This window comes from Chelon labrosus, assembly GCF_963514085.1.
Source record: "Chelon labrosus genome assembly, contig: SCAFFOLD_39, whole genome shotgun sequence".
In the NCBI taxonomy this organism is placed as follows: domain Eukaryota; kingdom Metazoa; phylum Chordata; class Actinopteri; order Mugiliformes; family Mugilidae; genus Chelon; species Chelon labrosus.
In genome coordinates, this window is record NW_028181538.1 from 110,992 (window position 1) to 130,599 (window position 19,608).

The 19,608-nt window shown below is 46.6% G+C and overlaps 3 protein-coding genes across 5 annotated transcripts; 2 read left to right on the forward strand and 1 right to left on the reverse strand.

The window, feature by feature from the left end:
- Positions 1 to 1,003: 1,003 nt before the first annotated feature.
- LOC311509956 (uncharacterized protein) lies at positions 1,004 to 8,267 on the reverse strand. Of its 3 annotated transcripts, none has more exons than XM_084575411.1 (8): positions 7,936 to 8,267; positions 4,079 to 4,606; positions 3,376 to 3,976; positions 3,246 to 3,306; positions 2,951 to 3,046; positions 2,670 to 2,803; positions 1,376 to 1,516; positions 1,004 to 1,290 (listed from the first exon to the last, which is right to left on the reverse strand). In XM_084575411.1, exons 2-8 carry the CDS (start codon positions 4,571 to 4,573, stop codon positions 1,094 to 1,096), a joined length of 1,725 nt encoding a protein of 574 aa, XP_084431537.1. In that variant the 5' UTR covers positions 4,574 to 4,606; positions 7,936 to 8,267; the 3' UTR covers positions 1,004 to 1,093. The 3 variants fall into 3 exon arrangements, with proteins under 3 accessions (XP_084431537.1, XP_084431539.1, XP_084431538.1); XM_084575413.1 differs by having other exon boundaries at positions 1,376 to 1,499; positions 7,936 to 8,260; XM_084575412.1 differs by lacking the exon at positions 7,936 to 8,267 and having other exon boundaries at positions 4,079 to 4,895.
- A 2,154-nt stretch (positions 8,268 to 10,421) lies between these two features.
- Positions 10,422 to 14,314, forward strand: ccr9a (chemokine (C-C motif) receptor 9a). The gene is made up of 3 exons (XM_084575377.1): positions 10,422 to 11,407; positions 12,014 to 12,074; positions 12,681 to 14,314. Exons 2-3 carry the CDS (start codon positions 12,021 to 12,023, stop codon positions 13,740 to 13,742), a joined length of 1,116 nt encoding a protein of 371 aa, XP_084431503.1. The 5' UTR covers positions 10,422 to 11,407; positions 12,014 to 12,020; the 3' UTR covers positions 13,743 to 14,314.
- A 738-nt stretch (positions 14,315 to 15,052) lies between these two features.
- On the forward strand, positions 15,053 to 18,291 carry bfsp2 (beaded filament structural protein 2, phakinin). The gene is made up of 7 exons (XM_084575414.1): positions 15,053 to 15,790; positions 16,073 to 16,155; positions 16,371 to 16,527; positions 16,608 to 16,769; positions 16,844 to 16,972; positions 17,183 to 17,424; positions 17,758 to 18,291. Exons 1-7 carry the CDS (start codon positions 15,359 to 15,361, stop codon positions 17,843 to 17,845), a joined length of 1,293 nt encoding a protein of 430 aa, XP_084431540.1. The 5' UTR covers positions 15,053 to 15,358; the 3' UTR covers positions 17,846 to 18,291.
- Positions 18,292 to 19,608: the final 1,317 nt, after the last annotated feature.

Below are 19,608 nucleotides of genomic sequence, written 5' to 3' on the forward strand. Positions count from 1 at the left end.
AGGTTTAAAATCATTGGAGTTCCCTTAACCAATCAGCAACGTTTGGTAATGACGTATATTGTGCGCCGGAGTTCAGGCTCTTACGCTTACCACTTCCGCTTCCAGTTAAATAAATCAAACTTTTCCCAAAGCCAGTTGGAAGGAGAGCTACGACGTCCTTGCCATTTATAAAATTGACAAGACAAGCCTCTTGTTCTGGTTTTAATTCCGTGATGCTCTCGAGAGTTGAGACAACTTCGCGGATGGCTTCTAGCGTCTCTTCCTCCGTCGCCATTGTTGCTATTCTGTTGAACTACAAGCTTCGCTGGACTACAAGCAACTCGGCAGGCGAGTTCCGCTTCATCACTCAACTGTTCGCTGATTGGCTAAGACCGCGCGGTTACACGCAAACCGCAGAAGGGCAATTTGGCCAGACTCCGTGGCAGACCGAAATCAAATTTCGGGCGGAAACGTAGGATGGTAACGACCAGGCTAGTTCCTAGAGGTTCTAAAGTAGAATGTGAGGTAGAGCCTTCAGCCATCAGGCTCCTCTGCTGTGGAACCAGCTCCCAGTTTGGGTTCAGGAGGCAGACACTCTCTCTACTTAATGTTTCAGTTGATAGTGATGCTGCTATACGTCTGTTGGTCCTGTACTTAAACCAGCTCTGATCAGCTGGTTCAGACTGAGATCCTTCACCTCCTCTCCGACATGACTCGGTCCACCACGTCTGTCTCCTGTGTCCAGGTCAGGCACCAGGGGGCGGAGCCACTTTGCATCTGACGCAGTGGGCACAGACACACACTCAACAAGACGGTGAACAACAGGTAACAGAGTAAGGAGGTAGAACCAACCATGTGGCTTCCTGTTTGGGCGGAGCTTAACGTTTCCAGGAGTAAACAGCTGTTTCTACTGGTCCGTCTGAATCAGGTCAATAAATCAAAGTTTAAAGAGTCATGTGTGTCATTGATTCACTCATTCATCACTCTCCACCTTCATGTGTTCATCCAGACACAGAACACCTCAAAAGATTCATTGTTCATTTATTTATAGGTAAGAATCCACAAATAAAAACATTATAAACATGTGACATCATCAGCACACCTAGTGACATCATCAGACCACTCCACCCAACCCCGCCCACCAGCTTAGAGTCCAATCAGATCCCAGCGTGCTGGGAGGGGGTGTGGTGTCGGCGGACGTGTCTCTGCAGCAGCTGGCGGTCTGGACTCGAATAATCACACTGTTGGCATGGAAACGCCTCGCCAGTGTGATGCCGGCGAGCGTGGAGGTCCAGGCTCTTTTTCTGGATGCTAAGAGCAGACAGACACGTTACTATGACAACCAGCAGACAGGCTAACAGCCAATCACAGCGCAGATGTAGTTCAGGTGTGTTACCTGCGGTAGTCACAGTGTTGACAGCGGTACGGTTTCTCCTGACTGTGAGTCCTGATGTGTCGGAGCAGAGAACTACGATCAATGGACGCATAGAGACACTGGGTGCACCTGTAGGGCTTCTCACCTGGAGACACAACACACCTGTCTATTACTAACCTGTCTGTGTCTAACCTGTGTCTGTTACCTGTCTGTCTGTCTGTCTGTCTGTGTGTGTGTTACCTGTGTGTGTGTGTTACCTGTGTGTTACCTGTGTGTGTGTGTGTGTGTGTTACCTGTGTGTGTGTGTGTGTGTGTTACCTGTATGTGTGTGTGTGTTACCTGTGTGTGTGTGTTACCTGTATGTGTGTGTTACCTGTGTGTGTGTGTGTTACCTGTATGTGTGTGTTACCTGTATGTGTGTGTTACCTGTGTGTGTATATTACCTGTGTGTGTGTGTGTTACCTGTGTGTGTATATTACCTGTGTGTGTGTGTGTTACCTGTGTGTGTGTATATTACCTGTGTGTGTGTGTGTTACCTGTGTGTGTATGTTACCTGTGTGCGCTACTTGTGTATGTTACCTGTGTGTGTGTGTGTGTTACCTGTATGTGTGTGTTACCTGTGTGCGCTACTTGTGTGTGTTACCTGTGTGTGTATGTTACCTGTGTGTGTGTGTGTTACCTGTGTGTGTGTGTTACCTGTGTGCGCTACTTATGTGTGTTACCTGTATGTGTGTGTTACCTGTGTGTGTGTGTGTTACCTGTGTGCGCTACTTGTGTGTGTTACCTGTATGTGTGTGTTACCTGTGTGCGCTACTTGTGTATGTTACCTGTGTGTGTGTGTTACCTGTGTGCGCTACTTGTGTGTGTTACCTGTGTGTGTTACCTGTATGTGTGTGTTACCTGTGTGCGCTACTTGTGTGTGTTACCTGTGTGTGTGTGTATGTTACCTGTGCGTGTATGTTACCTGTGTGTGTGTGTTACCTGTGTGCGCTACTTGTTTATGTTACCTGTGTGTGTTACCTGTATGTGTGTGTTACCTGTGTGTGTTACCTGTATGTGTGTGTTACCTGTGTGCGCTACTTGTGTATGTTACCTGTGTGTGTATGTTACCTGTGTGTGTGTGTGTATGTTACCTGTGTGTGTGTGTGTATGTTACCTGTGTGTGTATGTTACCTGTGTGTGTGTGTTACCTGTGTGTGTGTGTTACCTGTGTGCGCTACTTGTGTGTGTTACCTGTGTGTGTTACCTGTGTGTGTTACCTGTGTGTGTGTGTTACCTGTGTGCGCTACTTGTGTGTGTTACCTGTGTGTGTTACCTGTGTGTGTCCTCAGGTGCTGCAGCAGCGAGGCCTTCAGTCTGCTGCTGTATGGACAGTGAGGACAGGTGAACGGTCTCTGTCCATCGTGGACGCCCAGGTGTCGTCTCAGAGTTAACTTGGAGGAGAACTTCCTGCAGAACCAATAAACCAATCACAGTCGTTCACCAGGTAACACACCAGGAGAACTGGGTCTTATGCTTCAGGTGCTCTGTCAGCTCCCACCTGTCCTCTCCTGTGATTGGTCAGAAGCAGCGTTGTAGGGATTGTGGGTAATTTACCTGTCACACAACAAACAGCAGAATCCTCCATGTGTCTCCTCCTCCTCTGGGTTCTCCTTTCTCCTGCTTCTCTTTCTGGTTCCTGGTTCCTGGTTCCTGGTTCAACACAGGAAACACACACACTGCGTTCTGATTGGCTGTTGATTAAAAGAACTCAGATTTCAGACGTTCTGTTGACTTCCTGTTTGGGAACGTTTCAGTAACTCGTTGATAATAAACAACACTCGTCATCATTTCCTTTGTATAACTTCTTTTCACATTAAAAGTCTGCCGTTAATTAGTTGTGTGTGTCTACCTGCCAGGCTGCTCCGTCTCCTCCCCGTCTGTCCGTCCAATCAGCTGCTCCCTCCATTCACCTGAGGGAACCAATCACCATCAGACGTGTTCTCGTTATAGATGACTGATGGTTTGTGGCTGATTCTGACCTGATGAATGTTTCTGAATGTTTTCTGACGCTGTGTTCCTCAACGGACTGTGACCGTCTGCAGCCGCCGTCTTCTTCTGCTTCTTCTTCTCCTGCTGCTCCACTTCTCCTCCTCCTCCTCCTCCTCCTCCTCCTCCTCCTCTCCTCCTCTTCCTCCTCCTCCTCCTGCTGCTGCTGTGACTCCTCCAGTGAGGCTCCAGCTCCTCCCAGCTGTCCACCGTCCAGCTGCAGCAGATGCAACTGAAGCCACCAGACGCTCGGTGAGACCTGACGTGGACATCCAGCAGCCGCCTGGTTGGCAGCGTCAGAGGACACAGGAGACACGGGAGGGGCGGTGTCCTCAATGGTCCTCCCCCCGTCCTGCTCTCCTTCAGGCCGCCCGGCTGGTCGTCAAACGGCGGAGTGTCCTGGACGGGTGAGGAGGAGGTGGGAGGAGGGGGAAGAGATTTGACGGCGGAGATACGACACAGACCCAGAGTCATAAGGTGAGCGGACTGCGCCATCTCCTCCTGGGAGGAGGGGGGGTCAATGGAACAGGACAGATCCACTGAACCCCCCTTCAGAGGGAAGATGGAGGACTCCTCTTCAAACAGAGTGCTGACCTGCAACCAACCAGTCGACCAGTCAGTCAGTGTGTCAGGTGTGTGTGTGTGTCAGGTGTGTGTGTGTGTGTGTGTGTGTCAGGTGTGTTTCAGGTGTGTCACCTCACAGGTGTGTGCAACCTGCAGCGCCCCCTCTGAACTGACGTCACAGGGGGCGGGGCTCATGTTGTCCAGCATGTTGTACAGCAGGAAGTCCTCGTCCTCGTCCTCGTCCTTGGACCCTCCGTTCAGATCCAGCTGATAGGGCGACGCCCCCCGCTGGAGTCCTGTCCCGTCCCCGCCATCAGCCCCCTCCCCCCGATCCGCCCCCCCAAGGTAAGTGAGGGCGGAGGGGCGGTGCCTGAGCAGCAGGTGGCTGCTGATGGAGGTCTTCAGGTCACAGGTGAACTGACAGAGTTTACAGCGATAGAGCTCCACAAGGAAGGACTCCACCAGTCCAGACAGACCCTCCACCTCCCCACAGTACAGACACGAGCTCACGGCCCCGCCCACCTGCAGGGTCACAGGGCTGATGTCATGGTAACGCTGCTTCAGCCACGAAGTCATCACTACATCACCATGACCAGGTGTGTCCTCTGACTGGGTGGTATCTGCCATCAGGTGGAGACATTGACCTCTGACCCCAGTGACCTGAACCAAGAACCAATGATCTTCTGGTTAATGTCAGAAATATATCAAATAATTATTATATAATAAATAACATCAAGAAATTACAATCATCTACTATGTAACATTAATTATATCCCATCACAACTTCAACACGTCAAAAACATTCAAACAAATGTCTCAAATAATCACAAAACATTAGCATTAGCTGAATTAACAGGCGGAGCTAACGGGGCTAATGTGAGCATGCTAGCACTGAGCTAACAGACAGAACTAATAGGTTTAAGTGAGCATGCTAGCACTGAGCTAACACCCAAAACTACCAGGTTTAAGTGAGCATGCTAGCACTGAGCTAACAGACAGAACTACCAGGTTTAAGTGAGCATGCTAGCACTGAGCTAACAGACAGAACTAACAGGTTTAAGTGAGCATGCTAGCACTGAGCTAACACCCAAAACTACCAGGTTTAAGTGACCATGCTAGCACTGAGCTAACACCCAAAACTACCAGGTTTAAGTGAGCATGCTAGCACTGAGCTAACAGACAGAACTACCAGGTTTAAGTGACCATGCTAGCACTGAGCTAACACCCAAAACTACCAGGTTTAAGTGAGCATGCTAGCACTGAGCTAACACCCAAAACTACCAGGTTTAAGTGAGCATGCTAGCACTGAGCTAACAGACAGAACTACCAGGTTTAAGTGAGCATGCTAACACTGAGCTAACACCCAAAACTACCAGGTTTAAGTGAGCATGCTAGCACTGAGCTAACACCCAAAACTACCAGGTTTAAGTGAGCATGCTAGCACTGAGCTAACACCCAAAACTACCAGGTTTAAGTGAGCATGCTAGCACTGAGCTAACAGACAGAACTACCAGGTTTAAGTGAGCATGCTAGCACTGAGCTAACAGACAGAACTAACAGGTTTAAGTGAGCATGCTAGCACTGAGCTAACAGACAGAACTAATAGGTTTAAGTGAGCATGCTAGCACTGAGCTAACAGACAGAACTAACAGGTTTAAGTGAGCATGCTAACACTGAGCTAACAGACAGAACTAACAGGTTTAAGTGAGCATGCTAGCACTGAGCTAACACCCAAAACTACCAGGTTTAAGTGAGCATGCTAGCACTGAGCTAACAGACAGAACTACCAGGTTTAAGTGAGCATGCTAGCACTGAGCTAACACCCAAAACTACCAGGTTTAAGTGAGCATGCTAGCACTGAGCTAACACCCAAAACTAACAGGTTTAAGTGAGCATGCTAGCACTGAGCTAACACCCAAAACTACCAGGTTTAAGTGAGCATGCTAGCACTGAGCTAACAGACAGAACTAACAGGTTTAAGTGAGCATGCTAGCACTGAGCTAACACCCAAAACTACCAGGTTTAAGTGAGCATGCTAGCACTGAGCTAACAGACAGAACTACCAGGTTTAAGTGAGCATGCTAACACTGAGCTAACACCCAAAACAACCAGGTTTAAGTGAGCATGCTAGCACTGAGCTAACACCCAAAACTACCAGGTTTAAGTGAGCATGCTAGCACTGAGCTAACAGACAGAACTAACAGGTTTAAGTGAGCATGCTAGCACTGAGCTAACAGACAGAACTAACAGGTTTAAGTGAGCATGCTAGCACTGAGCTAACAGACAGAACTAATAGGTTTAAGTGAGCATGCTAACACTGAGCTAACAGACAGAACTAATAGGTTTAAGTGAGCATGCTAACACTGAGCTAACAGACAGAACTAACAGGTTTAAGTGAGCATGCTAGCACTGAGCTAACAGACAGAACTAACAGGTTTAAGTGAGCATGCTAGCACTGAGCTAACAGACAGAACTACCAGGTTTAAGTGAGCATGCTAACACTGAGCTAACAGACAGAACTACCAGGTTTAAGTTAGCATGCTAACACTGAGCTAACAGACAGAACTAATAGGTTTAAGTGAGCATGCTAACACTGAGCTAACAGACAGAACTAACAGGTTTAAGTGAGCATGCTAACACTGAGCTAACAGACAGAACTAATAGGTTTAAGTGAGCATGCTAACACTGAGCTAACAGACAGAACTAATAGGTTTAAGTGAGCATGCTAAAACTGAGCTAACAGACAGAACTAATAAGTTTAAGTGAGCATGCTAGCACTGAGCTAACAGACAGAACTAATAGGTTTAAGTGAGCATGCTAACACTGAGCTAACACACAGAACTAATAGGTTTAAGTGAGCATGCTAACACTGAGCTAACACCCAAAACTACCAGGTTTAACTGAGCATGCTAACACTGAGCTAACAGACAGAACTAACAGGTTTAAGTGAGCATGCTAACACTGAGCTAACAGACAGAACTAATAGGTTTAAGTGAGCATGCTAGCACTGAGCTAACAGACAGAACTAACAGGTTTAAGTGAGCATGCTAGCACTGAGCTAACAGACAGAACTAACAGGTTTAAGTGAGCATGCTAGCACTGAGCTAACAGACAGAACTAACAGGTTTAAGTGAGCATGCTAACACTGAGCTAACAGACAGAACTAATAGGTTTAAGTGAGCATGCTAGCACTGAGCTAACAGACAGAACTAATAGGTTTAAGTGAGCATGCTAGCACTGAGCTAACAGACAGAACTAATAGGTTTAAGTGAGCAAATTTAACACTGAGCTAACAGACAGAACTAACAGGTTTAAGTGAGCATGCTAGCACTGAGCTAACAGACAGAACTAATAGGTTTAAGTGAGCATGCTAACACTGAGCTAACAGACAGAACTAACAGGTTTAAGTGAGCATGCTAGCACTGAGCTAACAGACAGAACTAACAGGTTTAAGTGAGCATGCTAACACTGAGCTAACAGACAGAACTAATAGGTTTAAGTGAGCATGCTAGCACTGAGCTAACAGACAGAACTAACAGGTTTAAGTGAGCATGCTAACACTGAGCTAACAGACAGAACTAACAGGTTTAAGTGAGCATGCTAACACTGAGCTCACAGACAGAACTAATAGGTTTAACTGAGCATGCTAACACTGAGCTAACAGACAGAACTAATAGGTTTAACTGAGCATGCTAACACTGAGCTAACAGACAGAACTAATAGGTTTAACTGAGCATGCTAACACTGAGCTAACAGACTATCAGAGCTGAGTATTTGTGACGTTGTCAAGAAGCTAACGTTGTTAGCAGAAGCTAATCAGACTGGACTGAGGGGTCGCTTCATGCCCAGATAATAAACAGAGATAAAGTAGAAGTTAAAGTCATCAGACTAATGAAGCCTTTAATAAACCGGAAGTGCTCTGACGGCGGTAACAGGTTTAATAAAAGCCTTAAAATGGGAAATAATCGAAATATCAAAGTGTGAACGACCTGCTGCTGTCTGGATGTTTACTTCCGCCTTCTTCTTCTTCTGTGGGTTTATTGGCGGCTGAATTCCGCCCCCTGCTGTTCAGAGGGTTGTTCTCCAGGTTCTAGGGATGAGTTTGGTTCTGGTTTCATCTCTAACGTTCTGTGGATGTTCATCAAATAGAAGACTTTCATTCAGACTAAAACTCTTTTTCTGATCAATAAGTTTATTCTTTCATCCTGATCAAACATGAACTGATCCAGCAGCAGCGCCTGAACGCACCATGTGGTGAGTTCACTGTCCAGTGATCATACGCTAAAGCTTTTATAAATCTAATAACGTTGATCAATACTGATCAGCTGCTTTATTAGAGTGGAGGATTCTGGGACATTGAGGGTCTACTCACATGTATGTATATATTTTATTTTATTTTATTTTATTCTTATAGTGCTTATAACAGGAGCTACCCACAAAAGTTCATTATGTTCTCACATAAAGACAATGCAGGGTTCTTGATTCATGATTCATGATTCATGTGATCATCAGTTATGTTTGTTGATCACACAGATACTTTCAAAATAAAAGCTCAAACCTCATTCCAGTTGTTTATACCATAATAATATGCCTCTAACCCACCAGTCATGAGCATGAGGGATTTAAACCTGTGACCCTCTGACCACAGGGCCACAGCTGATGGGGCAGATCAGAGGGCAAAGAACAAAAGTCAAAGGTCAGCAGGCCGAGAGAGAACAACAAGTGAAGTCACTTCCTGTCAGCTGTGTTGTCAGTCAGTGCTCAGTCATGTTCTTCTTTATGTTTCACCAACAGCCAATCAGCAACCGGCATCAGACTGCATCTGAGAAGAAGAAGAAGAAGAAGAAGAAGAAGGAGAAGGAGAAGAAGAAGAAGAAGAAGAAGGCGAAGAAGAAGGAGAAGAAGAAGAAGGAGAAGAAGAAGAAGAAGGAAATACCAGGTCACATGACCAGAGTGTTGTTTTCATTCTAACAGTGAGAGTGTGTGTGGTGTGTTAGTGTGTGTTAGTGTGTGTGTGGTTGTGTGTGTGGTGTGTTAGTGTGTGTTAGTGTGTGTGTGGTTGTGTGTGTGGTGTGTTAGTGTGTGTTAGTGTGTGTGTGGTTGTGTGTGTGGCTGTGTGTGTGGCTGTGTGTGTGGTGTGTTAGTGTGTGTGTGTTAGTGTGTGTGTTAGTGTGTGTTAAACCACATTGCGTGCCAATGTGTTCTCAGAAGCAACGTTGCGTGACAAGCTGCAACCACACACACGTAGTAGCTGTAACATGGTGACTTCAGTCTGTTCAAAGCAGAGACTCACTGATCAGAGACTCATTGATCAGAGGTCATTGATCAGAGGTCATTGATCAGAGGTCATTGATCAGAGGTCACTGATCAGAGGTTATTGATCAGAGACTCATTGATCAGAGGTTATTGATCAGAGGTCATTGATCAGAGGTTATTGATCAGAGGTCATTGATCAGAGGTTATTGATCAGAGGTCATTGATCAGAGGTTATTGATCAGAGGTTATTGATCAGAGGTCATTGATCAGAGGTTATTGATCAGAGGTTATTGATCAGAGGTCATTGATCAGAGGTTATTGATCAGAGGTTATTGATCAGAGGTTATTGATCAGAGGTCATTGATCAGAGGTTATTGATCAGAGGTTATTGATCAGAGGTCATTGATCAGAGGTTATTGATCAGAGGTTATTGATCAGAGGTCATTGATCAGAGGTCATTGATCAGAGGTCATTGATCAGAGGTTATTGATCAGAGACTCATTGATCAGAGACTCATTGATCAGAGACTCATTGATCAGAGGTTGGATCTGGTTAAGGTCGAGAATTTGTTTTCCATGTTTTGCTGGAGTTGAGTGAAGAACAAAGATGTGAATGTTGGAGTTTGAGTTCCAGGTGAACTGATCAACAACTGATCAACAACTGAGCAACAACTGATGAACAACTGAGCAACAACTAATCAACAACTGATCAACAACTGAGCAACAACTGATCAACAACTGATCAACAACTGAGCAACAACTGATGAACAACTGATGAACAACTGATCAACAACTGATCAAGAACTGATCAACAACTGAGCAACAACTGATGAATAACTGATGAACAACTGAGCAACAACTGATTAACAACTGATGAATAACTGATGAACAACTGATCAACAATTGAGCAACAACTGATCAACAACTGAGCAACAACTGATGAACAACTGATGAATAACTGATGAACAACTGATCAACAATTGAGCAACAACTGATCAACAACTGATCAACAACTGATGAATAACTGATCAACAACTGATCAACAATTGAGCAACAACTGAGCAACAACTGATCAACAACTGATGAACAACTGATGAACAACTGAGCAACAACTGAGCAACAACTGATGAACAACTGATCAACAACTGAGCAACAACTGATCAACAACTGATCAACAACTGATCAACAACTGAGCAACAACTGAGCAACAACTGATCAACAACTGAGCAACAACTGATCAACAACTGATGAACAACTGATCAACAACTGAGCAACAACTGATCAACAACTGATCAACAACTGAGCAACAACTGGTCAACTGCTGATCAACAACTGAGCAACAACTGATCAACTGCTGATCTCATCTTGTAATCAGTTTACTCAGAGTTGTTACAGCTGTGATTATTTCCAGGTAGAGACGCTCTGATACGAGACGGTTTCCTGTTTGAGCTTCAGCGGTTGCAGGTGTTTCACAGATTCAGGTCTGTGTTGACGTCACATCCTGTGTTGTCATGGAAACTGAGTGAACAGGATGCAGAGATAAACAGACAAGAACAAAATGTTCTGTGTTTGACCACAGACACCTCAGAACTACAAATACTACTACTAATACCAGACAGCACAGACACCACATCAGCCTGTCAGTCAATACTCAGGGCCAAAGCATCACAGATAGACAAATCGTTGTTGTCATGGTAACCGTCGTCAACAGACAGGTCGAGGTGAAAAGACAGAAAAACACTGAACTTTAACTTGATCCAGGTTCTGATCCAGGTTTGTGTGTATTAGTGTTAGTGTGTATTAGTGATCCAGAACCTGGTCCAGAACCTGATCCAGGTTCTGGTGACTCAGGCTCAGTGTTGGGGGGTTGGTGTTAGTAGTAGTTGGTGTTTCAGTTTGTTTTCTTGGCGCCTTCTCTGCAGCTCCTCCTCTTTGTGTAACTTCTGCTTTGACTCATCAGGTTGAGGTTTAACGGACACAGAGTGAGAAAGAACTCAGAGACGCTGCAGAGACAGAGAGACAGACAGAGACACGCTGTAGAGACAGAGACAGACACTCTGTAGAGACAGAGACGCTGCAGAGACAGAGATACAGTCGGAGACACGCTGTAGAGACAGAGACACTCTGTAGAGACGGACAGAGACACGCTGTAGAGACAGAGACAGACAGAGACACGCTGTAGAGACGGAGACACAAGCGTCTGACGGTGAGTGTCTGTCTTCATTGAGGACTCTTTATCATCTTGAATTAATTATTGTTCCTCTGGAGAGAGTTGGTTTGACTCAACAGCTACAAGTGAATTTATTATTTTATTATTCATCAGTAGAAGTTTGACGTGAGCAGCAACAGAACTGAAACAGTCTGTGACTTAATTCAGTTTTGCATGAAACCACAGAACCCTGAGACGACAGAGGAGGAGGTTAAAAAATAAATCAGTTTATTCACAGAACGAGTCAGTGATCAGTTTAAAGTAAAACCACAGACAAGAGCAATAACCTGATCAATAGAGACCAGTAGATATCAATAGAGACCAGGAGAGATCAACAGAGACCAGTAGAGATCAATAGACATCAATAGACATCAATAGACATCAACAGAGATCAATAGAGATCAGTCGAGATCAATAGACATCAATAGAGATCAATAGAGATCAATAGACATCAATAGACATCAATAGAGATCAATAGGGATCAATAGACATCAATAGAGATCAATAGAGATCAATAGACATCAATAGACATCAATAGACATCAATAGAGACCAGTAGAGACCAAAAGCTAGAGTTTTACAGTTTGTTTGTTTTGTTTTTCAGATTGAACATGAACATGAACATGACGTCCATAGACGACTTCATGGCACAAATGACCACAGAGGTAACACACTCACTTCCTCATAATGTGTGTTCAGATATAATCAGGTGTGTTCAGATATAATCAGGTGTGTTCAGGTGTGTTCAGGTGTGTTCAGGTATAATCAGGTGTGTTCAGATATAATCAGGTGTGTTCAGGTGTGTTCAGATATAATCAGGTGTGTTCAGGTATAATCAGGTATAATCAGGTATAATCAGGTGTGTTCAGGTATAATCAGGTGTGTTCAGGTATAATCAGGTGTGTTCAGGTATAATCAGGTGTGTTCAGGTGTGTTCAGATATAATCAGGTGTGTTCAGGTATAATCAGATGTGTTCAGGTATAATCAGGTGTGTTCAGGTATAATCAGATGTGTTCAGGTGTGTTCAGATATAATCAGGTGTGTTCAGGTATAATCAGATGTGTTCAGGTGTGTTCAGATATAATCAGGTGTGTTCAGGTATAATCAGGTGTGTTCAGGTATAATCAGATGTGTTCAGATATAATCAGGTGTGTTCAGATATAATCAGGTGTGTTCAGGTGTGTTCAGGTATAATCAGGTGTGTTCAGATATAATCAGGTGTGTTCAGGTATAATCAGGTGTACTCAGGTGTGTCATCTCTTCCTGTCAGGATCCGGCCTCGTTCAGCCCATCCCCCACAGGCGATGATGACTACTACGACTTTCCAGACCTCATGTGCGACCGGGAGCAGGTGCGGGTGTTCAGGAGTCACTACGAGCCACCGCTCTTCTGGTTGATTGCCATGGTGGGCGGAGCCGGGAACCTGGTCGTGGTGTGGATCTACCTGAACTTCCCGCGGCGTCTGAAAACGATGACGGATGTGTACCTGCTCAACCTGGCGGTGGCCGACCTACTGTTCCTGGTCACGCTGCCTTTTTGGGCGGCTGAGGCGTCGTACAGCTGGATCTTTGGCACCACCCTCTGTAAGCTGAACTCCGCCCTGTACAAGGTGAACCTCTTCAGCAGCATGCTGCTGCTCACCTGCATCAGCGTCGACCGCTACATCGTCATCGTGCAGACCACCAAAGCGCAGAACTCGCAGATGGAGCGCCGCCGCTGCAGCCGGCTGGTGTGTGGGGGGGTGTGGCTTCTGGCGCTGCTGCTCGCCATCCCTGAGTTTGTGTTTGCCAAGGTGGATGACCACGCCTACTGCAGGATGGTGTTCCCGCCTGACCTGGGGAACCGCACCAAGGTTCTGGTGCTGTCGCTGCAGGTGAGCATGGGCTTCTGCCTGCCCTTCGTGGTCATGGCGTTCTGCTACAGCGTCATCGTGGCCACACTACTAAAGACCCGCAACTTCCAGAAGCACAAGGCCATGCGTGTCATCCTGGTGGTGGTGGTGGTGTTCGTGGTGTCTCAGCTGCCCTACAATGCCATGCTGGTGATAGAGGCGGCGCAGGCTTCCAACATAACCATCACCGACTGTGAGGAGAGGAAGACCTACGACAAGGTGGAGCAGGTGCTGAAGAGCCTGGCTTACATGCACGCCTGCCTCAACCCCTTCCTCTACGTCTTCGTCGGCGTCCGCTTCCGTCGCGACGCTCTGCAGCTGCTGCGCCGCTGCCGACCTCCGACCTCCAAGGCTCAGCTGAGTAAATCGAGGAGTCCGCTGAGCTCCACCAGGATGTCCGTGATGTCCGACAGCGACACCTCGCAGGCTCTGTCACTGTAGACACTCCCACCGTTGCCACTTCCTGTTTGTGCCACGGCTGCGATGTCGACAGACGAGTAACGTCAACAGTTGGAGCTCCTCCTCTTTGTCTTTGAGCTGCTTCCTCTGAAAGTCAGAAGATGTCATCGCGGAGATAAAAAGTTTCATCTCCTCTTCTTCTGCTCTGATTACTTTTCTCAGGACTGAATGTGAAACTCTCTTTTCTACATAATGTGTGAATTAGCTGCTGTGTTTGGAGACTGGTTGGTCACGTGACCTGTGCTACCCACGATTCTCAAACTGAGCCAAATGAATACTTTGTTTTTTACTGTGACATCTCCACCACCGCTAACAGACAATGCTAACAGACAATGCTAACAGACAATGCTGTACAGTTTCCTGTGATTTGGTTGTGATGGTTAACAGATGCTAACAGACAATGCTAACAGATAATGCTGTACAGTCTCCTGTGTTCTTGTAAATACTGTTCTTGTCGGTCATGCTGAGAATTATTCATGAAAAATAAAGTTTGTTGTGTAAAACAAGGGGAAGTGAATCACACTCTTTTCTTCACATCCTTCCTCCTCTCTTCCTGTTTATGTTTTCACTGTTCTGTCAAAGATCGTCTGTTTGTTGCAGTCGTTTCTCTCTTTCATTAAACATATTAGTTTATTCAAATAGTGAAAACCTTGTTCAGATGTCACTCTAATTTAAATATAAAAATATGTTTCAACTGATGAATAATGAATTTAGAACCGTTCACTGGGTTTCATCTAATTTAACTAACACTGAATACTGTTCACGTGATCCAGGTAAAATGATCCCGATCGATTAAAATCATCTGCAGCTCTGGAAACTCAACGTCTGTTATTCTCTCAGAGTGGACATGCTAGACATGATTCATGTCTGAATCCAGAGAGATGGTTTCATAACGTCTGCAACAACAACACGAGGCAGAGAAAGAGGAACTTGACCTGAGATCAGTGTTGATGTTGGTGGTTTGATGTTTCCCGCAGGTCATGAGTTTTTATGACGAGAATAAAAACAACATGTGACCAAGAGAAATGAACCACAGAGACGGACATGACAGGGACACATGGAGGACACTGTCCATGTCTTCACCAGATGTCTCTAAGATGAATGTTTTTGATTCAGCTTTGATTGACGGACTCGTAGCGTCAGTGAAGCCAGGTTATGATCAGTGACCTCCTGTTGTTGTCAAATCTGTTGCAGCTGCGTTGGCGTCGACCACATCCAGAACTTCCTGCAGAGATTCAACCGAAACCATCCAAGCGTGTCAGTGACGTTAAAGCTGCACCTGAACACACCACACTGTTTCCACAGAAACACGGCCTGTTGTCATGGTGACATTAGGGACATTTGTTCGTAGAGAGTGAGCTCACCATCTAGAATCTGTTCATTGACTCAGTGTGTGTCAATGAACCCCCCCGGGTGCTGATGCAGCTAAATGTCCCGTGTGTCCCTGAGGACAAAGGCTCGGTCCAGGACAAAGGCTCGGTCCAGGACAAAGGCTCTGTCCAGGACAAAGGTGGCCATGTTTCCAGAAGTCCGTCCTCTCATAAATCACCGCGGGTCACGGCTCTGAGAGGTTTTGACTCTGGGAGCCGCTGAGCGTCATGCCTCTACCCCGACGTCGCTCATCCTTCCTGGGACAACCGTCCTCGGAGCGCCCGGTCTCCGCCTCCTGTGGGAGGGTGGGCTCCGCTGGCACCGCCGCCCCCCGTGGAGTCTTCGTGGGTTCAGCGCCCCCTCCGACATCTGGCCTGGGGACGCGGGTGTCCCGGAGAGCTCTGGGCATCAGCAGCGTCTTCCTCCAGGGAATGAGGAGCAGCGCGGCACCTGTGATGCCTCGGGAGCGGGCGGCGGGTCACCGAGCGGCGGCAGCGGGTCTGAACAGCAGCCTGATGGAGTACCGGGACAAAGTGAGAGCCCTGGAGCAACTGAACCAGCAACTGGAGCAACAGATCCGCCTCTGCCTCGACAGGAAGGCCGCTAGCGCTGGAGCCTGGGGGCCACTCCGGAGGGAGTGGGAGGAGGTCTACAGACAGGTGGGGTGGGCTGGAATGAATATTTAGAGAAAGTCATGACATTGTTGCACTGAGCAGTTGAAGTGGAAGAGAGTCTTAGTGTGAGTAAACTCTAAAACCATGACCTTTGACCTAAGGAAAAGGAGGAGCAGTGGAGTGGAGCCAACATGGAGGACATCTGTTTTAGTCTCTTAATGTTCCCGACACCTGATTCAGTCTAGCCTGGTACAATGACAGCTGTGTGTGTGTGTGCTGCCCCCTGCTGGCTGCTCTTAGTGTTGTGTTCTCCTACGCTCTCTGTAGGTCAGTGAAGCCATCCTGGACAACGCTCGGCTGATGCTGCAGACGGAGAACGTTCAGGCCAACGCTGAGGACTTCAAGGACAGGTCAGAGGTTAATAGCTCATCAATTAGTCATCAATTAGTCATCAATTAGTCATCAACAGATAGATAGGTAGATAGATAGATATACAACTTTACTGATCCCTTTGGGAGGTTCCCACAGGGAAATTGACAAATAGGTTTTCCCTCCAACCTCAGATGGAGGTGTAGTAATGTTCAGCAGAAGGAGGAGGCGTGTTAATGTGTAGCTCCTCCTGCAGGTTCGAGAGCGAGCAGCCTTTCCGGAGGGCGGTGGAGGAGGAGGTCAGTTCTCTGTACCGAGTCATCGAAGAGGCGAATGTAACGAAGGCAGAGCTTGAGGAGCAGATGGAGGCAATGAGGGCAGAGCTACAAAGCCTGGAGCAGAACCACGAGCAGGTTGCACCAATCAAAACGATCCACTGATCACATGACTGAGCGGTGAGGTCATGTGACCTGAGTACTTTCTTTATGTGCAGGACGTGCGAGGCCTCTATAGTCAGATGACGGGACGGGAGGTGGACGAACCCGATGCCCCCATTGAGACCAGTCTGGACCAGATCCTGGCCTACATCAGGAGCCACTGGGAGAAGGTGACCGAGAGGAACCGGGCCGAGGCCGACAGCTACCTGGACTGTAAGGTGAGAAAGCCTCACCTGCTCAGGTGTCCTCCAGGTGTAACTGGACAGGTGTATGACCTGTGGGTGTCCTGCAGGAGGCGCAGTGTGTGAGTAGAGGGCGGAGTCCAGAGGAAGAGCAGGTGGAGGCACTGAAGACCGAATGCAATGACACCGGCTGTAAGATACAGAGTCTCCAGGCTGAGACGGAGTCCATCAGAGCGCTGGTAAGACAAGCTGCCGATCAATTAACTGATCAATAACTGATCAATGACTGATCAATGACTGATCAATGACTGATCAATAACTGATCAATGACTGATCAGTTATTGATCAGTCATTGATCAGTTAATTGATCAGTTATTGATCAATGACTGATCAATGACTGATCAATTAACTGATCAATAACTGATCAATAACTGATCGATCACCTGTAGAAACGTGGTCTAGAGAGCTCTCTGAACGATGCCCTCCACTGGCGAGACATGGAGCAGCAGAATCTGGGCTCGGTGGTGTCTCGGTTGGAGGCGGAGCTAAACGACGTACGAGCCGAGATCGAACAACAGCGTCGTGACTACGACACATTGCTTAGCAACAAGCAGCACCTGGAGCAGGAGATCAATCTGTACCACGGCATCCTGGACGGAGAGGAGAGCCGCTTCCTGCAGACCGACCCGCCGTGAGTCACCGACCGACTCTGACACAACACGCCATGACAACAACATGCTAACTACATGCTAACTACAGAGCAACCGCATGACAACAACATGCTAACAACACGTCAACAACATAGCAACAATACAGCAATCACACTGACTAACTCGCCAACATCACTCCAACAACAAGCCAGCAACAAGCTAGCAACAAGCTAGCAACACGCAGTAACAACACTGACACAACACAGCAACAACAACACTAAGACTGTCAACAGTAACAGCAGTGCTTTGAACACACCTTCAGGTCATGTGACACCACCAACTAGAACTAGACCTTATATCCTTTACCTGTCCAGGTGTTCAGGTCAGACATCAGAGCAGGCGGGAGCTGCTCCAGAACCCATGACTGACCGTCCAGGACCTCCAGGACCTCCAGGGCCATGATGGAGGAGGATCTGGTCAGTCTGAAGCTCTGCAGAGGCTCTGGATCTTTGTGCTGGTTTAGACAGACGTGGACCGATCCAGACTGGGGAGGTTCTGCAGGAACCAGAACCAGAGAACACTCTAGTAAACTAACCTGTGATGTTTGATTCTGTCTAAATAAAAACTAATTCAAATCATCTCTGTCTGGGTTCTTGTTGGCGCTGCTCTGGAGGTTCTAGGTTCTGGTCCACACTGAATGTCCTCCAATGGTATCCATGACAACCATGGGTAAGACCAATTCCTCCTCCTGAAAGAGGCGTGGCCAGCAGCAGCTCATTTCCTTTAAAGCTACAGACACTAAAACCAGAGATGTCCTCCAACAATGATTCTTCCTCTCATACTGAAGTCAGACATGGGGTTCCTCAGGGTTCTGTTCTAGGACCTTTTATCAGGAAACACTGAGTTACTCTCCATCTAGATATATTCATCTAAAACTCTGACCTGGAACGTGGTACTTCTATTTGTCTCTAAATCGTAGTCATGGACGTGTCCTTTGATAAAACCAGAGACATGGACGTGTCCTTTAACAAAACCAGACATGGATGTGTCCTTTGATAAAACCAGAGACATGGGCGTGTCCTTTGACAAAACCAGAGACATGGACGTGTCCTTTGACAAAACCAGAGACATGGACGTGTCCTTTGATAAAACCAGAGACATGGACATGTCCTTTGACAAAACCAGGTACATGGACGTGTCCTTTAACAAAACCAGACATGGACGTGTCCTTTCATAAAACCAGAGACATGGGCGTGTCCTTTGACAAAACCAGAGACATGGAAATGTCCTTTGATAAAACCAGTGAAATGGACGTGTCCTTTGACAAAACCAGAGACTTGGACGTGTCTTTTGATAAAACCAGAGACATGGACGTGTCCTTTGACAAAACGAGAGACATGGAAATGTCCTTTGATAAAACCAGAGACATGGACGTGTCCTTTAACAAAACCAGACATGGACGTGTCCTTTGACAAAACCAGAGGCTTGGATGTGTCCTTTGATAAAACCAAAGACATGGACGTGTCCTTTAACAAAACCAGACATGGACGTGTCCTTTGATAAAACCAGAGACATGGACGTGTCCTTTAACAAAACCAGACATGGACGTGTCCTTTGATAAAATCAGAGACATGGACGTGTCCTTTAACAAAACCAGACATGGACGTGTCCTTTGATAAAACCAGAGACATGGATGTGTCCTTTGATAAAACCAGAGACATGGACGTGTCCTTTAACAAAACCAGATGGACGTGTCGTTTGATAAAACCAAAGACATGGACGTGTCGTTTGATAAAACCAAAGACATGGACGTATCCTTTGATAAAACCAGAGACATGGACGTGTCCTTTAACAAAACCACACATGGACGTGTCCTTTGATAAAACCAGAGACATGGACGTGTCCTTTGATAAAACCAGGGACATGGACGTGTCCTTTAACAAAACCAGACATGGATGTGTCCTTTAACAAAACCAGACATGGACGTGTCCTTTGATAAAATCAGGGACATGGACGTGTCCTTTGACAAAACCAGAGACATGGACGTGTCCTTTAACAAAACCAGACATGGACGTGTCGTTTGATAAAACCAGAGACATGGACGTGTCCTTTGATAAAACCAGAGACATGGACGTGTCCTTTAACAAAACCAGAGACATGGACGTGTCCTTTGATAAAACCAGACTTGGACGTGTCCTTTGATAAAACCAGACATGGACGTGTCC